The following is a 14354-nucleotide window of genomic DNA, read 5'->3' on the forward strand; positions in this document are numbered from 1 at the left end:
TGTCCTGCAGCGTGGACAGCACAGTCTGCGTCCTGATGGAAGCCACTCCAACACTGAGTGTAGTGTGTGTGAGGGGTCATGTAGGATCCTGTGGGCGGTGCGGATGGTTTGCTGGTCACAAAAAGCAGACAGAGCTCGAACAGGGAGTCCAATGATTTTGGAACAGACTTTGGTGATAGTGAGTAGTCTTGACCGGTCTTGTAGGCTGATGGAGTGAAACCATGAGATGAATGAAAATGTTAATACACTCTCAATGAAAGAGTGGTAGAAAGTCAGGAGAATGTCTTTATTCACTCCAAATGATCTCAGCTTCCTCAGCAAATATTGTCTCTGGTGGCACTTCTTGAGGATCTCCTCAGTGTTGGAGGAAAACCTCAGAAGACTGTCAAATATTGTGCCCAAATACTTATATTCCTCCACCAGCTCCACCGGCTCCCCCCGGATGGTGGTCGTGTGAGCCTCTGCCAGTTGTCTCTGCTTGATGGAGAATGTCACAATCAACTCTTTGGTCCTATTAGAGTTCAACTGGAGACCGGCTCCCTCACACCAGGAGATGAAGTCCTGAAGTACAGAGCCATGGTGTGGGTTAGAGGCGGAAAGCAGAGAGAGCAGGACTGTGTCGTCCGCAAATTTCACCAGATGACAGTCTGGCTGAGTGGACCTGCAATCATCGGTGTAGAGGATGTAAAGCAGGAGCGATAGGACACAGCCCTGTGGGGAGCCAGTGGAGGTGTGGAGGATGTCAGAGTAGGATCCGTTAACAAACACCCTCTGTGGCCGGTTGGTAAGGAAGTCAATAAGTCCATTAAGTCAATGTCACTTAATGGATTGTGTACAAATTACTGGGTTGTCATTAAAAACTGATATTATAATAATTCAGTGCTTGACTGAGCACGACTTCAAAAGTAAAAGAAATAGTGTTGAAGGATAAAAGCATTTCATGACACTGTCATGTTTTTAAGAAATGACATTGACATACTTGAGTGTTTCCAGGAGGCAGTGCGAATTCTGTAGGAGGTTCGAGATGTGCTTTATTCCTGAGTCTCCTGCTTTATTCCCGCTCAGATCCAGCTCTCTGAGCTGTGAGGGATTTTCTTCCAGAGCTGCAGCCAAAGCAGCACAGCCTTCAGCTGCTACACTGCAGTTACACAGTCTGCAGAAGGAAAGGAGCACAATGAACAGATCGCATCTCATTTGTTCAATAAGAACGCAATATTTTCATTCTTTTCTTTAACAGTTACCTTAGAATTACAGCAATTAGATGTTTACATTGGAATAGAACTTTTACACACTTAAACACCTTTTAGTTAAATATAATAAAACTAATAATCTATTTTTTAATCAAAACATGCTGTTTAATTATATTGTGTTCTAGTTTAGTTATTTTTTTCCTGATCTCTTTGCCAGACTTGGACACAGAGAATATGGAGACTCAGAAATGTATTAACAGCATTAAAGTCTGTAGAACATGTACTGCTTTTTTAATGACACATAATTCTGCAGTCGTTTAAACTCAGAGATTAAAATACTGAATTGATGCTTCACTGAAGGATTAGACATCATTTCAGATGTTCCTTCACCTCAGTGTTCTGAGTGGAGACTGTGGATTCTTCAGTCCAGCAGAAAGCTGAGTGACTCCTGGATCCTGCAGACTGTTGTTGCTCAGGTCCAGCTCTCTCACACTGCAGGACTTTAATTTGAGAACGCTGGCTAAAGCTGAACAGCTCTCCACAGTCAGATTACTTTTATTCAGCCTAGATATGAAATATGATGTAGACAGAGCTTTGTACTCAATCTTAATACTTCATTGTGCAGATATTATGGAAAACACAAGTCATTTTATTTTCATGTGCACTGAAGTCCATATTCTGGGTTCATCTGGGTCATAAGGGGTCATTAGAGGTTATTTTTAACATAATTTTATTAATTTATTCCTCTTTTAATTTGTCTTGTCTGTTATGTCTCAGTGGTTAAATCAAATGATTTCATTGAAAAGGTCAAACTTGTTTATTATTTCTACTTTTCTGTTCCTTTCTAGTTTCAGGAGCTTAACACTTTCCAGTGATGGAACAGAACCCAGGTGTTTCTAGAAGGACTATGAGGTTTCTTTGGAGAAACACAGGATATTATGTTATGTCAGCACTTATAGAAAACAAACAAAAAAAATCTATAATTAAAAATACATTTGTGCATACTTGGGTCATCCTTAATGGCAGGTCCCACTAGAAAACATTCTGTGAGTAAAACTCAGCTGACAGTGATGCATAAATAAAAATACTTACTGAATTTTCTGAAATTTACAGTGAGAGTCTTCCAGTAGAGCTGAGAGCTTCTTCACCCCTGAGTCTCCTGGTTCCTTCATGCTCAGATCCAGCTCTTTTAGGAGTAAAGGGTTTTCATCTAAAACTGAATTTAGCCAAGTACAGGCCTCTTGTGCAGCAGGACGTTTCAACAAACTGCAGAAAGTAAAATGTTTTTGTACTTGGTGTTTCCAGAATAATAGACCCACATTAACCAGAACAGTGTGGCTGCTTTTGCTTATTTCCTGATGGCTTCTCTCTAAATTGAAATGATTAGGCACTATGTCTGTAACACACTGGGACATAGTGCAAGTACAGCATTACTTTCTGTTTAATATTTATATAATTGTGTTAGTTTATAGAAGAATCACCTCAGTGTTGTTAGTTTACAGTCTGGATCCTGGAGTAAATCAGTGAGCAGCTTCACTCCTGATGCTCCAGGGTCGTTCCCTCTGAGATCCAGCTTTCTCAGGTGGGATGATTTCAGAGCTTCAGCCAGAGCAGCGTATCCTTCCTCTGTTATACTGCAGTCTGAAAGTCTAAAGAGAGAACATTTGATGCCATTTTTATAATAGTCTGATGAACATCTATACAATATAAGAGGGTCATTCCGTGCCAACTCACCTAAATTTCAGGAACTCCCCCACATCACCGTCTCAGATTTTACTCAAAAAATTCTATAATCAAGAATCATATGTTTGTACCACACATGCAAAATATTAGCCCCCAATTATGTTGTAGTTTTGGAACTACAGGCCTTTGAAATATTGATGTCAAAACACCACGTCGAAATTGGCTCTTTCCCCAACTTCAGAGACCCATAACTTTTTATTGCAGCTATCTAGAAAGTTGTGTGTGCAGATTCTTACTGAATGATACCCACTCTTTTCAAATCTGTTGCCAGAAAGCCTCTGAAGGACATACTTTTTGCATAATAGGAAGCCAAAAATGGCATTTTGGCCAAAATCGCTTAAAATTCATTAAAACTCTAAGGGGCCTAGTAGAAATATGAAACTAGTTAGATTTTTTTCCTCATTACATAGTAATTGTAGGGTTGTTATCTGTTCACAGAAACATATTTTGCGATGAAAATTATATTCCTGAATTTTAAAAAAATTTTTTAACATCTTACGTCCTTTCCGAGGGGGCTAAAATAGGGCATTTTTGCCATCTTATTTGGTAATGTGGCTAGGGGTTTAGGATCTTCTAATTTTTTGTGAAGATGCTCTCATATAAGATGTAACTACTCCCTGATTTTTTTTAACAAACGCCCCTTGCTTCATATTTTAATAATTTGTTTTGTACATGGACAGTTTCATCATTTTTCACTTTTTTCCACATTCAGAACTCTGTAACTCTACATTGGAAAATTCCTACTAGCAGCTATTTCAGATTTACATACACTGACATACAAATTTTCATATTTTAGTAGTAGTATGCCCAAGAAATTCATATTTTTCTTTCTATTGGGACCTAAAAACAGCTATTTGGCCAAAAATGACAAAAATGTTGATATTTTTCAAGTTCTGGAGGGAATGGGCTATTTTCCTCATAAATTAAAGATGTGGTGACTTTTTCTATCCATATATATATATATATATATATATATATATATATATATATATATATATATATTAGCAATGATATCCTTAGCCCAATTGCACCCACTCAGCTGGAGATGAGAAGGGTTTCTTCTGATGTGGTACCATCATCGGTAGTGGACATAGGACCTGAAACCACACCAGTTTTACAGTCCCAGTTACAGGCCCCAAGCCAAATGTCCCAATCTGCACCAAATATGTACCAGCCAGGCAAATATATTGCCTGTGTTTATGACAGAAAATGGTACATTGGAAATATTGTCACCAGAAATGAAGAAGAAAATGATGTGTATGTCAATTTCATGAGACAAGGACGAGGCAACACATTCTCATGGCCACCACAAAGCAGGAAAGATGAATGTTGGGTGCCTTTGCTTCATGTCCTTTGTGTGGTAGAGGCCCCAAACATAAAAAGTGGGGGACGCCAATACCAACTAACAGAGGATGACTTCAAACTTGTGAAAGACTTAAGTTTTAACTTATGTACTACTAGATGACAGTTTATGAGTGTCTTAGCACATCACATGAAACTGTACTGCCTGTGAATGAATTACCCATTATCACGGATGCCCATATTTGACTTTAAATTATGTACAAATCTTGTGATGTTTTTCAACATCATGATCATGGATCATTGAATGTGTTAATATGTAAATAAAACCTCATTGCTAAATGTTTTGTGCTTACACAACCTTGAAGTATATTAAAAATACTACTCCAGAATTTTGTTGTTATTTTTCTATATTTTCCAAGGATATTCAACAAAAATTGCAATTATACCTAAAATTTTCTAATTGCAAAAAATACTATACAATACAGTAAAAGTTGTTCAGGAAATGTGTATGCCTAGATTAGGTTCTTATAAGCCTTAATTTGTGTGCAAAACACCCCTTCATTATTCCCTTGTTTATTAAAAGCTGCCCAGCGTTTTTGTCATTTTTGGCCAAATAGCTGTTTTTAGGTCCCAATAGAAAGAAAAATATGAATTTCTTGGGCATACTACTACTAAAATATGAAAATTTGTGTGTCAGTGTATGTAAATCTGAAATAGCTGCTAGTAGGAATCTTCCAATTTAGAGTTACAGAGTTCTGAATGTGGAAAAAAGTGAAAAATGATGAAACTGTCCATGTACAAAACAAATTATTAAAATATGAAGCAAGGGGCGTTTGTTAAAAAAAATCAGGGAGTAGTTACATCTTATATGAGAGCATCTTCACAAAAATTAGAAGATCCTAAACCCCTAGCCACATGACCAAATAAGATGGCAAAAATGCCCTATTTTAGCCCCCTCGGAAAGGACGTAAGATGTTAAAATTTTTTTTTTAAATTCAGGAATTGAAATTTCATGGCAAAATATGTTTCTGTGAACAGATAACAACCCTACAATTACTATATAGTGAGGAAAAAAATCTAACTAGCTTCATATTTCTACTATGCCCCCTAGAGTTTTAATGAATTTTAAGTGATTTTGGCCAAAACGTCATTTTTGGCTTCCCATTATGCAAAACGTATGTCCTTCAGAGGCTTTGTGGCAACAGATTTGAAAAGAGTGGGTATCATTCAGTAAGAATCTGCAAACACAACTGTCTAGATAGCTGCAATAAAAAGTTATGGGTCTCTGAAGTTGGGGAAAGAGCCATTTCGTCATGTGGTATTTTGACATCAAAATTTCAAAGGCCTGTAGTTCCAAAACTACAATGAATTGGGAGCTAATATTTTGCATGTGTGGTACAAACATATGATTCTTGATTATAGAATTTTTTGAGCAAAATCTGAGAAGGTGATGTGGGGACCCTTAGGTGAGTTGGCACCCAAGATGTAATGCCAAGGCCATTTAAGGATTATATGATCTAGATGTACGTGTTTGTTTGTGGAACCTGAAACCAACCTCAGGATCTGCAGGTTACATGGCTGATGTTTCAGTAGAGCACAAACTCTCTGCACTCCAGAGTTTCCAACTTTATTCTCACTCAGATCCAACTCTTTTATGTGTGCAGGATTGAATAGAAAAGATGAAGTCAAAGCAGAACAGCCTTCTTCTGTAACACCACTCTTCCTTAGCCTAAGGATAGAGGGCAGATTCATTTTAGTTCAAGCATAATAATCAGAACTGCAAACAGCAATTTATAAAATATCATTAGAATACACACGCAAGTTTCTCAGGTGTGCAGTGTGAATCCTCCAGTAGGGCAGAGAGCTGCTTCACTTCTGACACTGAAGAGATCTTTCCACTCAGATCCAGTTCTTTCTGCAATAAAGGGTTTTTATCCAGAACCTCAGTCAGAAAATCACAGGCCTTCACTGCTTCATCACTTTTCAACAACCTGCAGTGAGAGAAAGGCACAAAATTACAAAGACAAAAATATTACATTATTAACAAGCTCATATTTTATTTTGTGTTCAATTATATTGAATTAATGTTGTGTTCGAGTATTAAAGTGGATTTTGTAATTAAGTAATTAACCCCAGTACATATTGTTCACCTCAGTTTCTCCAGTTTACAGTCTGGATCCTGGAGTAAATCAGTGAGCAGCTTCACTCCTGATGCTCCAGGGTCGTTCCCTCTGAGATCCACCTCTCTCAGGTGGGATGATGGGTTTAGTCTCTCAGCTTCAGCCAGAGCAGTGTATCCTTCCTCTGTTATACTGCAGTCTGAAAGTCTGTGTAAAATGTTGCCAAAGAGGATCGAGAATAAAAAGGGTGAACATCTTAGAAAACAATATAGAATTAAGAAGCTATTTGGCACACTGGAAAACATGGCACTTCTATTCATAATATTATATTAAACACAATACTGAAGACATCAAAATTATGAAATAACAAATGGAACATATGTGGAATTATGTTGAAAATAAAAAGTGTTACAAAACAAAATGTGTGATATTTTAGATTCTTTAAAGTAGCCAACATTTACCTTGATGCTTTGCGCACACTTCGCATTATCTTAACCACCTTCATGAGGTAGTCACCTGGAATGATAATCACCTCGAGTGATGTGGCAAAATGGCAGCCAATCGCTTTGTCACCATACTACTACAACATCGACCTCAGTCGGGCATACAGTGGTGCCTGAAAGTTTGTGAACCCTTTACAATTTTCTATATTGCTGCATAAATATGACCTAAAACATCATCAGATTTTCACACAAGTCCTAAAAGTAGATAAAGAGAACCCAGTGAAACAAATGAGACAAAAATATTATACTTGGTCATTTATTTATTGAGGAAAATGATCCAATATTGCATATCTGTGTGTGGCAAAAGTATGTGAACCTTTGCTTTCAGTATCTGGTGTGACCCCCTTGTGCAGCAATAACTGCAACTAAACGTTTCCGGTAACTGTTGATCAGTCCTGCACACCGGCTTGGAGGAATTTTAGCCCATTCTTCCGTACAGAACAGCTTCAACTTTGGGATGTTGTTGGGTTTCCTCACATGAACTGCTCACTTCAGGTCCTTCCACAACATTTCGATTGGATTAAGGTCAGGACTTTGACTTGGCCATTCCAAAACATTAGCTTTATTCTTCTTTAACCATTCTTTGGTAGAACGACGTGTGTGCTTAGGGTCGTTCTTGCTGCATGACTCACCTTCTCTTGAGATTCAGTTCATGGACAGGTGTCCTGACATTTTCCTTTAGAATTCACTGGTATAATTCAGAATTCATTGTTCCATCAAGGATGACAAGCCGTCCTGGCCCAGATGCATCAAAACAGGCCCAAATGGGATAAGGTTCTTATGCTGGAATGCAGTGTTTTCCTTTCTCCAAACATAACGCTTCTCATTTAAACCAAAAAGTTCTATTTTGGTCTCATCCGTCCACAAAACATTTTTTCAGTAGCCTTCTGGCTTGTCCACATGATCTTTAGCAAACTGCAGACGAACAACAATGTTCTTTTTGGAGAGCAGTGGCTTTCTCCTTGCAACCCTGCCATGCACACCATTGTTGTTCAGTGGTCTCCTGATGGTGGACTCATGAATATTAGCCAATGTGAGAGAGGCCTTCAGTTGCTTAGAAGTTACCCTGGGGTCCTTTGTGACTTTGCCGACTATTACATGCCTTGCTCTTGGAGTGATCTTTGTTGGTTGACCACTCCTGGGGAGGGTAACAATGGTCTTGAATTTCCTCCATTTGTACACAGTCTGTCTGACTGTGGATTGGTGGAGTCCAAACTCTTTAGAGATGGTTTTCTAACCTTTTCCAGCCTGATGAGCATCAACAATGCTTTTTCTGAGGTCCTCAGAAATCTTTGTTCGTGCCGTGATACACTTCCACAAACGTGTTGTGAAGATCAGACTTTGATAGATCCCTGTTCTTGAAATAAAACAGGGTGCCCACTCACACCTGATTGTCATCCCATCGATTGAAAACAATTGACTCTAATTTCACCTTCAAATTAACTGCTAATCCTAGAGGTTCACGTACTTTTGCCACTCACAGATGTGTAATATTGGATCATTTTCCTCAATAAATAAATAAATGACCAAGTATAATATTTTTGTCTCATTTGTTTCACTGAGTTCTCTTTGTCTACTTTTAGGACTTGTGTGAAAATCTGATGATGTTTTAGGTCATATTTATGCAGAAATATAGAAAGGGTTCACAAACTTTCAAGCACCACTGTAATAATGGACTCTCCACTCCTCTCTATCCATCATTAGGGTCCTCAATTCAGTGGTGTCGACCACTCCAGCATCTTCTTTGAGGACATCCACCACTGTTTTGAGTGGCCGCCCAGGGCATCTTCTGCCATGTGTGGGCTCCCATAATACCATTACAGATACTGGGATCTCTGGATGTTGGGAGCAGTGGCCGGCTAGCCTGAGTCGCCTTGCTGCTATTTTGTCTGAGACCCTAGGGAGGTCTCCATACAATTCTTGATTGGTGATGTGTTGCTGCCAGTTGATATTGTGAATGGCCCTCAGCATTCTTGTGTAACACCTGTCCAGGGACTTCGTAAGGGGAGTGGTCAGGGTCCAGACCTCCCAGCCATAGAGCAAGATGGATTTAATGGCTGCTGTGAATATCCTGGCTTTTAACCCTCTTGATAACTTGGATGTCCAAACTCTTTTCAGGTTGTGGAATGTGGATGGCCTTTCTGTTTCTTCGTGTGCAGCAGCAAAAGACCTCGGAGTGATTATTGACCCCAGTCTTTTATTTGAAACTCACATTGATAACATTATCTGGATAGCTTTCTTTCATCTCAGAAATACTACTGCTAAGATAAGAAATTGAATGTCACTACATGACGCGGAAAAACTAGTTCATGCTTTCGTTACCTCCAGGTTGGATTATTGTAATGCCTTACTGTCTGGATGTCCCAAGAAGTGCATAAACAAGCTCCAGTTAGTTCAAAATGCAGCAGCAAGAGTCCTTACTAGAACTAGAAAATATGACCCCATCACCCCTGTCTTATCCACACTGCATTGGCTCCCAATCAAATTTATTACTGATTATAAAATACTACTGTTGACCTTTAAAGCACTGAATGGTCTCACACCACAGTACCTGAGTGAACTTCTGCTCCTCTATGACCCGCCACGCCTACTTAGATCAAAAGGTGCAGGCTATCTGCTGGTACCTCGTATAGTGAAGGCTACATCAGGGGGCGGAGCCTTTTCTTACAAAGCCCCACAGTTATGGAACAGCCTTCCAAGTAATGTTTGGGAATCCGACACAGTCTCAGCATTTAAGTCTAGGCTGAAAACATATCTGTTTAGTCAAGCCTTGTGTTAATGGTGTTTTTGAGGTAAAGGTGTAGATCTGGAGGATCCTCAGACAGAGTGTTTTGGTAAACTGGGATGTATGGATGCTGTCAGTCCCCCACTCGCTTGCTCACTCGAGTTTGTTGACGGTGTAGTGGCTGCTGCTTTATGTCCCAGGGCTCCCTCATGCCTGTGTTACCTTCTGGCTCTCCCCTTTTAGTTATGCTGTCATAGTTAGTTGCCGGAGTCCCTGCTTGTACTCAGTGCAATATGTATACTGTTCCTACTTATTCAGGTGACATTGGGCATACCTAACAACCTGTGTTTTCTCTCTCTCTCTCTCTCTCTCTCTCTCTCCTCCCCCTCAAATCTGTCCCTCTGAGTTACATATCGGTCCTGGGATCGAGATGCTGAACCTCTTCTGCTCCTCGGACCTGCCTGATCCATCCTGGTGCCCTGTGTCTGGTTTGAGTCTCATCACATCGCTCCTGTGGAGGACGGCCCCATGTGACAGTTGAAAGTCACACCTGGAGGATGCTCTGGACTCTTACAGTAATGCTTTTATGGCTGAGGACTACAGTTGACTTGCTAACTTTAGGACTGCAGTTGTCATGAACAGTTTTGCACTCAAGTTTCCATCAGTGAAGAGTTTAAAACATCAACGAAACTGACTTCATATTAAAACTGTTAATGTTATAGTCATGTTGTCTGTTGGTGCCCAAATGTGGATGGGTTCCATTTTGAGTCTGGTTCCTCTCGAGGTTTCTTCCTCGTGTCGTCTGAGGGAGTTTTTCATTGCCACCGTCGCCAAAGGCTTCATCATCGGGGATAGATTAGGGATAAAATTATCTCATGTTTTAAGTCATTCAAATTCTGTAAAGCTGCTTTGCGACAATGTTTATTGTTAAAAGCGCTATACAAACAAACTTGACATTCTTTGACTGCCTTCCTCGCTGTTTGTATGCTAGGGTGGTCAGAGGCTCTTGCTTTCTTGATGCTTTTAACAGTTGGTAAAAGCTTCATTGCCTCTCTGTTCGCATTAATAAATCTGGAGTAGCAGTCAGTGGAGCTTTCTTCAAGGTCAAGAGCCTCAAAATGATTCCTTACCTCGATGGTATATTGGGCTTGGAGTGTAGGATCTCCCGCAAAGGCCTTCCAGTCAATCTTTGGTGCAGGGATTGTCTTTGGCTGGTGTAGGCAGAGCCTAAAACTCATACTGATGACCCAACGGTCTGAGCCCGCTGCTGAAGCTGTTATAAGCCTCAGTATTGATTACACTGTTCCACCACTTTCTTCAGACAATGATATAGTCTAGTTGGCTTTTAGTCAGGGTGGACCTATCCTCCTGAGTCCAGAGTGTGAACAGTAACAAAGTATGACTGTACAAGCAGGATTCCCTTTAAATTCAGTAACTAAAATACAGTTGCAGACAGAGGTTATGCTTCAGAAGGACTTTCTCGCTCTAATGCTGAGCATTAGTCCAACCCCTCCTTGGGATGAATTTGTGATTATTTCTCTCCATACAGATGTGACTCGGTGAAAATCTTCAACTACTTCAAACTTAAGCTCTTCACTTGGGTGTACTCTCCTATGCTCCTGGATACCAAACATGTCAATCTTGTGTTCTTGCATTCTTGATGCAAGCTCTTTTGCATGATTTCTGAGGTGCAGTGTGTTAGCATTGAAGGTGTGACAATGCGCATTAATATGAGACCCTCCAGGCGCCACTTTATCTGGAGAGTCTTGACTTGAGAGGCTGTTATGTCAGAATTGTTTGAGCTCATGTAAGCAATAATAGACCTGCAATAATAGACTTTGTCACTGTAAGTGAGGAAGAATTACAAATGATGAAAGAAAATGCTGATCCTAAAAGCACTAAAGATGATACGCAGTTTGGTCTAAAACTATTCAAAGGTAAGGTGGAACTGTGATTTATTTTATCGATTTCAAAACAAAGTATTTTATGTGACTCGGCTTAAATATTAAGTGACACAAGTCTGCGCTGCAAAGTTATTACATTTACTTGTTGCTTTTGAAGTTTGAAATACTTTTTTTTCCAATATTTTTAAAAAAATAATCAAATGTATTTTACAATAAAACAAGGAGTCACAGGCTCAGTGAATATCGGTGAAAATGAACTTTTTCACGATATTCTAATTGTTTGAGATGCGCTAATATATACAGATCTAAAAAATAAACATTTCTGTAATTATTTTCCTCTTTATTCTTTGTGTATCAGTTGCAATAAGCAATTATTCAGATCAAGTCGACCCAATAGGAGAGATGAACTCACCTCAGTTTCTCCAGTTTACAGTTTGGACTCTCCAGTCCAACACAAAGCTGCTTCACTCCTGAGTCCTCCAGATGGTTACTGCTCAGATCCACCTCAGTCAGTTTGGAGGATTCAGAGCTGAGAACTGTGTGTAAAGCTGAGCAGCTTCTCTCTGTCAGGTTACAATCACTGAGCCTGAAAGGAGGGAGAGACATTTCAAACAAAAATATTATTTGACCATTCTTTAAAGAATGATTCACCACCAACACCCCCCCAAAATGCGAACGAACAGAGAGAGAGAGAGAGAGAGAGAGATTGAATGTTAACTTTACCTGGTGCTAGTAAAAACAAGGGAAAATATATTTTGAAAGACAATGATGACATAAACTATTCAATTTTTTATATTTTAATGACAATGTGAATATTTGAAAATCCTGACCCATCCCCACCTGAAAGCTGAAAATATCAGAGGAACTCATAAAACACTGAGCCCTTCATGAACACAAACACAAAACTGTTTGTGCTGTAAGACAGAAAATCACACAGAATATTCACGGCATTACCACGGCCACAGCGTCACGACTGTTTCACTCTGTGCTGGTTGCAGTCATATCCTGTTCAGAATGAACTCCTGATGAGTTTTGATGATTAAACAGTATATTTAATCGATAGTGTGAGGGAGAACTGAACCATGACTCTCTAGCAAGGTATCGACTGTGACAAAAGGAAGTGTGTGTCTCAGTACTCAGTGTATTAGTAATTCACACACACTGTATTTATTCGGCCCGCTTACGTTAATAATCCAGACTCAGAATATCTTTGTATGTGTTCAATTCCCAGCGGCTTGTGCTCATTTTTAATGATCTACTCGCCAATACTGCTCTGTGTGCTCAGCTCAGCCGTCCTCTCGATTTAATACACTGTTTATACACAATAAAGATGTTTTTATTGCGTTACTTGTATTGTAGGAAGATGTGATAGCTCCACCTCCTGATATTTAATGGTTTTCAATCTGATTTGCTTTGAGCGTTCATCATTTTAGTGCGTCGAGAACAGTCATTTCCTGTTAATCTTTTCATTAGTGCTACAACTTACATCACATGGTATCAGATGTTGGGACTGGACACTTTTTTAGGAGTACTGTCAGTAATGGCGCTGAAAACCTGAGTTCAGAGCAGCCTCCACACATGGCCACTCTGGACTACACTTCCCAAGATCCACAGCGACCCTCGTCACCAGAGTTCTAACAACATCACCTGTCTTCAGTCTACCTGCTATCACCTTCTCCATATACAGTGGGGCAAAAAATTATTTAGTCAGCCACCAATTGTGCAAGTTCTCCCACTTAAAACGATGAGAGAGGCCTGTAATTTTCATCATATGTACACTTCAACTATGAGAGACGGAATGGGGGGAAAGAATCCAGGAAATCACATTGTAGGATTTTTAATGAATTAACTGGTAAATTCCTCTGTAAAATAAGTATTTGGTCACCTACAAACATGCAAGATTTCTGTCTCTCACAGACCTGTAACAACTTCTTTAAGAGGCTCCTCTGTCCTCCACTTTTTACCTGTATTAATGGCACCTGTTTGAACTCGTTATCAGTATAAAAGACACCTGTCCACAACCTCAAACAGTCACACTCCAAACTCCACTATGGCCAAGACCGAAGAGCTGTCAAAGGACACCAGAAACAAAATTGTAGATCTGCACCAGGCTGGGAAGACTGAATCAGCAATAGGTAAGCAGCTTGGTGTGAAGAAATCTGTGGGAGCAATTATTAGAAAATGGAAGACATACAAGACCACTGATAATCTCCCTCGATCTGGGGCTCCACGCAAGATCTCACCCCGTGGGGTCAAAATGATCACAAGAACTTTTTTGTAAAAACTCAACTTGTCGTGTTTGGAGGAGAAAGAATGCTGAGTTGCATCCAAAGAACACCATACCTACTGTGAAGCATGGGGGTGGAAACATCATGCTTTGGGGCTGTTTTTCCGTAAAGGGACCAGGACGACTGATCCGTGTAAAGGAAAGAATGAATGGGGCCATGTATCGTGAGATTTTGAGTGAAAACCTCCTTCCATCAGCAAGGGCATTGAAGATGAAACGTGGCTGGGTCTTTCAGCATGACAATGATCCCAAACACACCGCCCGGGCAACGAAGGAGTGGCTTCGTAAGAAGCATTTCAAGGTCCTGGAGTGGCCTAGCCAGTCTCCAGAGCTCAACCCCATAGAAAATCTTTGGAGTTGAAAGTCCATGTTGCCCAGTGACAGCCCCAAAACATCACTGCTCTAGAGGAGATCTGCATGGAGGAATGGGCCAAAATACCAGCAACAGTGTGTGAAAACCTTGTGAAGACTTACAGAAAACGTTTGACCTCTGTCATTGCCAACAAAGGGTATATAACAAAGTATTGAGATGAACTTTTGTTATTGACCAAATACTTATTTTCCACCATAATTTGCAAAT

General features: G+C 39.9%; 1 protein-coding gene across 1 annotated transcript in view; it reads right to left on the reverse strand.

Moving 5' to 3' along the window:
- The window catches only part of LOC132888477 (NACHT, LRR and PYD domains-containing protein 3-like), a 345899-nt gene that overhangs the window by 287551 nt on the left and 43994 nt on the right, over positions 1-14354 (reverse strand). The window contains exons 9-11 of the mRNA XM_060924523.1: positions 11900-12073; positions 1581-1754; positions 980-1153 (exon numbers count right to left, since the gene is read on the reverse strand). Of these exons, the coding sequence (XP_060780506.1) occupies positions 980-1153; positions 1581-1754; positions 11900-12073 (522 nt within the window). The remainder of the gene's footprint in view (positions 1-979; positions 1154-1580; positions 1755-11899; positions 12074-14354) is intronic.

Source organism: Neoarius graeffei, chromosome 6 (genome assembly GCF_027579695.1).
Source record: "Neoarius graeffei isolate fNeoGra1 chromosome 6, fNeoGra1.pri, whole genome shotgun sequence".
In the NCBI taxonomy this organism is placed as follows: Eukaryota; Metazoa; Chordata; class Actinopteri; order Siluriformes; family Ariidae; genus Neoarius; species Neoarius graeffei.